A 3,425-nucleotide genomic window follows, 5' to 3' on the forward strand; every position below is an offset into this window, starting at 1 on the left:
TAATACTTATTTTTATGTTGTTCCCTTGGGGATCCTCTTCGGAGTTCCTCCCTAGGGAATTTTCTGTTAAATAATTATTTTTTTTTTCCCAGTTAACTATGCAGTTTTCTTCGTTCGACTAAGAGTGCCGACAAAGCAGAGCTATTCTGTTCATGCCTGGGGAATCTGCTGTCATTGCTGTCCCTCAGAGGACGTTGTCATGAGCGTCATCCCTTCTCTTAGAAGTACGCCCGTGACAACATGACCAGCACTTCAGAATCATCTTAGAATGCTAACCAGGAGGTTCGCCTCCAGGGGTTGGACAACTTTACCTTCCCAGGGGAAAGTTTCCTCCCCAGATGTGAGGTTGTTTCTCCCTTCCGAGGGAGAACTTCCCACATCTTAATAATTTCATCGTCTCCGACTGCTGTTGCTGCCTTCGCCCAGATTACTCTCCCCCCTTGCTGAGTCTCTCTTCTTTCAGAGGCGGAGCACAGTCTTAGGCAAGTCTCTTCTACGAAGTGTTCACCTCTCTCGTTCGCGAGAGAGGCCACTCAAAGAGACTCCTCTTCGGAGGATCGGTACTATTGAAGGTCAGCTTGCTGATTCACCAGCCCTCATGGGCGTCATCCCTTCTCTCAGAAGTACCCCCGTGGCAACACCTGATCAGCACTTTATCTTCCAGGAGGGTTGTTTCCCCCTTCCGAGGGAGAACTACCAGCATCTTAAAACACTTCACAGACTCCGACTGCTGTTGCTGTCTTCGCCTAGACTATTCTCCCCCCACCCCCCTTGCAGGGTCTCTCTTCCTTCAGGGGCGGAGCACAGTCTTAGGCAAGTCTCTCCTACGAAGAGTTCACCTCTCTCGTTCGCGAGAGAGGCCACTCATAGAGACACCTCTTCGAAGGATCACTCTGCTTGAGTGTCATCAGTTCCTGATCATTCTACCAGCAGACCTACCAGTGCAACCTTGCGCTGCAACTTAGTCCGTGGACTTCAGTCCTCGACTCTTCCTAAGGCCAGCTTGCTGGTCCACCAGCCCTCATGGGCGTCATCAGTTCCTGATCATCCTACCAGCAGACCTACCAGCGCAACCTTGCGCTGCAACTTAGCCCGTGGACTTCGGTCCTGGACTCTGCTATGGACCTTTCATGGTTGCCATCAGTGGATGTTTGCCCTTCTAAAGGGCACATCCCAGTTCCTGATCGTCCTGCCAGCTGACCTGCCGATCTACCAACGCAACCTTACGCCGCTGTTAGTCCTTGGACTTCGGTCCTGAACTCTTCCATGGACCTTTTACGGTCTCCACCATGGATGTTTGCCCTTCCAAAGGGCTCCTCCCAGTTTCTGGTCGTCCTGCCAGCTGACCTGCCGACCTACCAGCACTACTTTACTCTACAGTTAGTCCTTAGACTTCGGTCCTGGACTCTTCTGAGGATCACCAGCTCCCTCCTGCAAGCATTATCACCAGCAGTCTTGCACGCGCGCCAACAGTCTTGCGGGTGATCGACATTCTTTGAGGTAAACCACAGACAGAATTCGTAGATTCAGAAGAGGACAATAAAAACCCCGAAAAATCAGGCGATGAATCAGGGCAAAATTATGTTTCGGGTGACCCAAACAGTGTTGTAGCATTCAGGTTACATACACCTGACTGTGCCACTTCAGCCTCGAGCTCTGACTGGTGTTTTAATCTACCATCAGAATGTCGGAAAGGGTTTGAATTCTGAGGTGACTCAGGAATGGAGGATGGTTCCCTCTCTATAGTATTCATCTGGTCAGTGAGACGAGGTCTCCACTCCAGGACTTGATGCTGAACTAAAGGTAGTTCAAGAACAGGACCTTTTGACCTAGTCCATGGGGGACTAAATTCACAAGAGGTGGGATCTTTAGGCGACAGTCGGTCGTCACAATCAGGTGGCAAAAAGCCGAGAAAGTCATAATCAGGATGAATAGACACTGCCGATTCAGAAACAGGGCTTTCTAAAGTAGCATGTCCTGACCAATCTGGACTGGAACTCTTGGAACCAACAGAAAGTAGTTCCAATGATGGAATACTGGAAACTTCCCAGAATTCCCAACTCCCTGGAGGATGAACGACACCTTCCTCTCGGAAAGAAGAAGCTAAGAACTGGGGTGTTGGAAATTCAGGCACTGGGCAGTGAACCACCAACTCGGGAGACAAAATTGGGGTTTCACACATTTCAGTAGGGTTGTTCTCCCACACTTGGAGGACCATACGATCTCGAAACGATTCAGGCTTTAATACAGGAGTCTCATCACAATTTTCTTGAGGATCTAACCAAGCCTCCAGTGCTTTTTTTCTCGTCCTAGCTGGCTTAAGAATGGGCTTAGGCTGAGTAATAGCTCTAGTAGGATGGTGACTTTTCCTCTGTCATCGGGACTTGTTACAATCGCGGGACAAAAGGTAGGATGCAACTACTGCAGCCACCCCATAGGAGTCACCATCACTACTAGAACTAGAACTCTCAGAGACTTCAGAGGAAGTTGGACTATCCTCCACGAGTCCACGACTATTCCGAGTCTCTATTACAGGATCAGGACCCTTCGGATACCAGAGAAAGTGCCTCCTAAGATAAACTGGAGGTTCAAACCAGGCCTTTAACTGGATATGGTGAGCTCTTACCAGTTCACCATCAGGCAGTCTCTGTAGCTCATAGGTGACTTTATTCTCGTGTACCTTAGTAACACGGAATACCACCTCAAACCTAGGGATGAGCTTGTTCGTCAGAAGGTGTCCCAACAGGTGCACCTTTTTAAGCACCAGAGAGCCCTCTTTAAACGGTTTGTACCGAGGATGTCTTTCAGCCCATGGGTCTCTCGTTTCTGCTGACAGCAATGGGGTACTATCAACATTGTGAGCACCCTTCAGTTTGTTCTCAGCTGGAGTACAGCCAATCACAGTGTAGTGAGAATGGTTGTAGCTGAGAACTGCTTGGGATAAGTACTGGTCCCATTTCCGAGATTCCCCAGAAATCACCCTCAGTAACTCACCAATGGTACAATTCACCCGCTCCAGTGCACCATTACTAGAGGGTTTATACGGAGTTGTTTTCACATATATAACATTGTACTGCTCCATCAACTCTGTAAATTCCTGGGAAATAAACTCAGGGCCGTTACCAGTCAATATCCAGACTGGAACACGAGGAATAACTAGAAAAACTCGGTCTTCAAGCCCCTGGCATATCGTACTGCTCTTCTTATTCCTTATGGGTACTGCCGTCACCCACTTGGAATAATGGTTGTCTACCATCAGACACCCAATAAAACCAGTACTAGTTGTTGGGAGACTCACAAGGTCCATAGCAACCAATTCAGAGAGAGAAGAGGTCACTATTTTCAAGGTCGGCGGGGCAACCACCTCCCTTGAGACCTTATAAGTCTGACATTCCCAACACGTCTGGCACATATCTCTGATTACA

The 3,425-nt window shown here is 48.7% G+C and overlaps 1 protein-coding gene across 1 annotated transcript; it reads right to left on the reverse strand.

The window, feature by feature from the left end:
* Positions 1-2,374: 2,374 nt before the first annotated feature.
* LOC137655240 (uncharacterized) lies at positions 2,375-3,082 on the reverse strand. Its single transcript, XM_068389125.1, has one exon. The coding sequence runs from the start codon at positions 3,080-3,082 to the stop codon at positions 2,375-2,377; it is 708 nt and encodes a 235-aa protein (XP_068245226.1).
* Between the last annotated feature and the right edge of the window lie 343 nt (positions 3,083-3,425).

This window comes from Palaemon carinicauda, chromosome 16, assembly GCF_036898095.1.
Source record: "Palaemon carinicauda isolate YSFRI2023 chromosome 16, ASM3689809v2, whole genome shotgun sequence".
Lineage (NCBI taxonomy): Eukaryota > Metazoa > Arthropoda > Malacostraca > Decapoda > Palaemonidae > Palaemon > Palaemon carinicauda.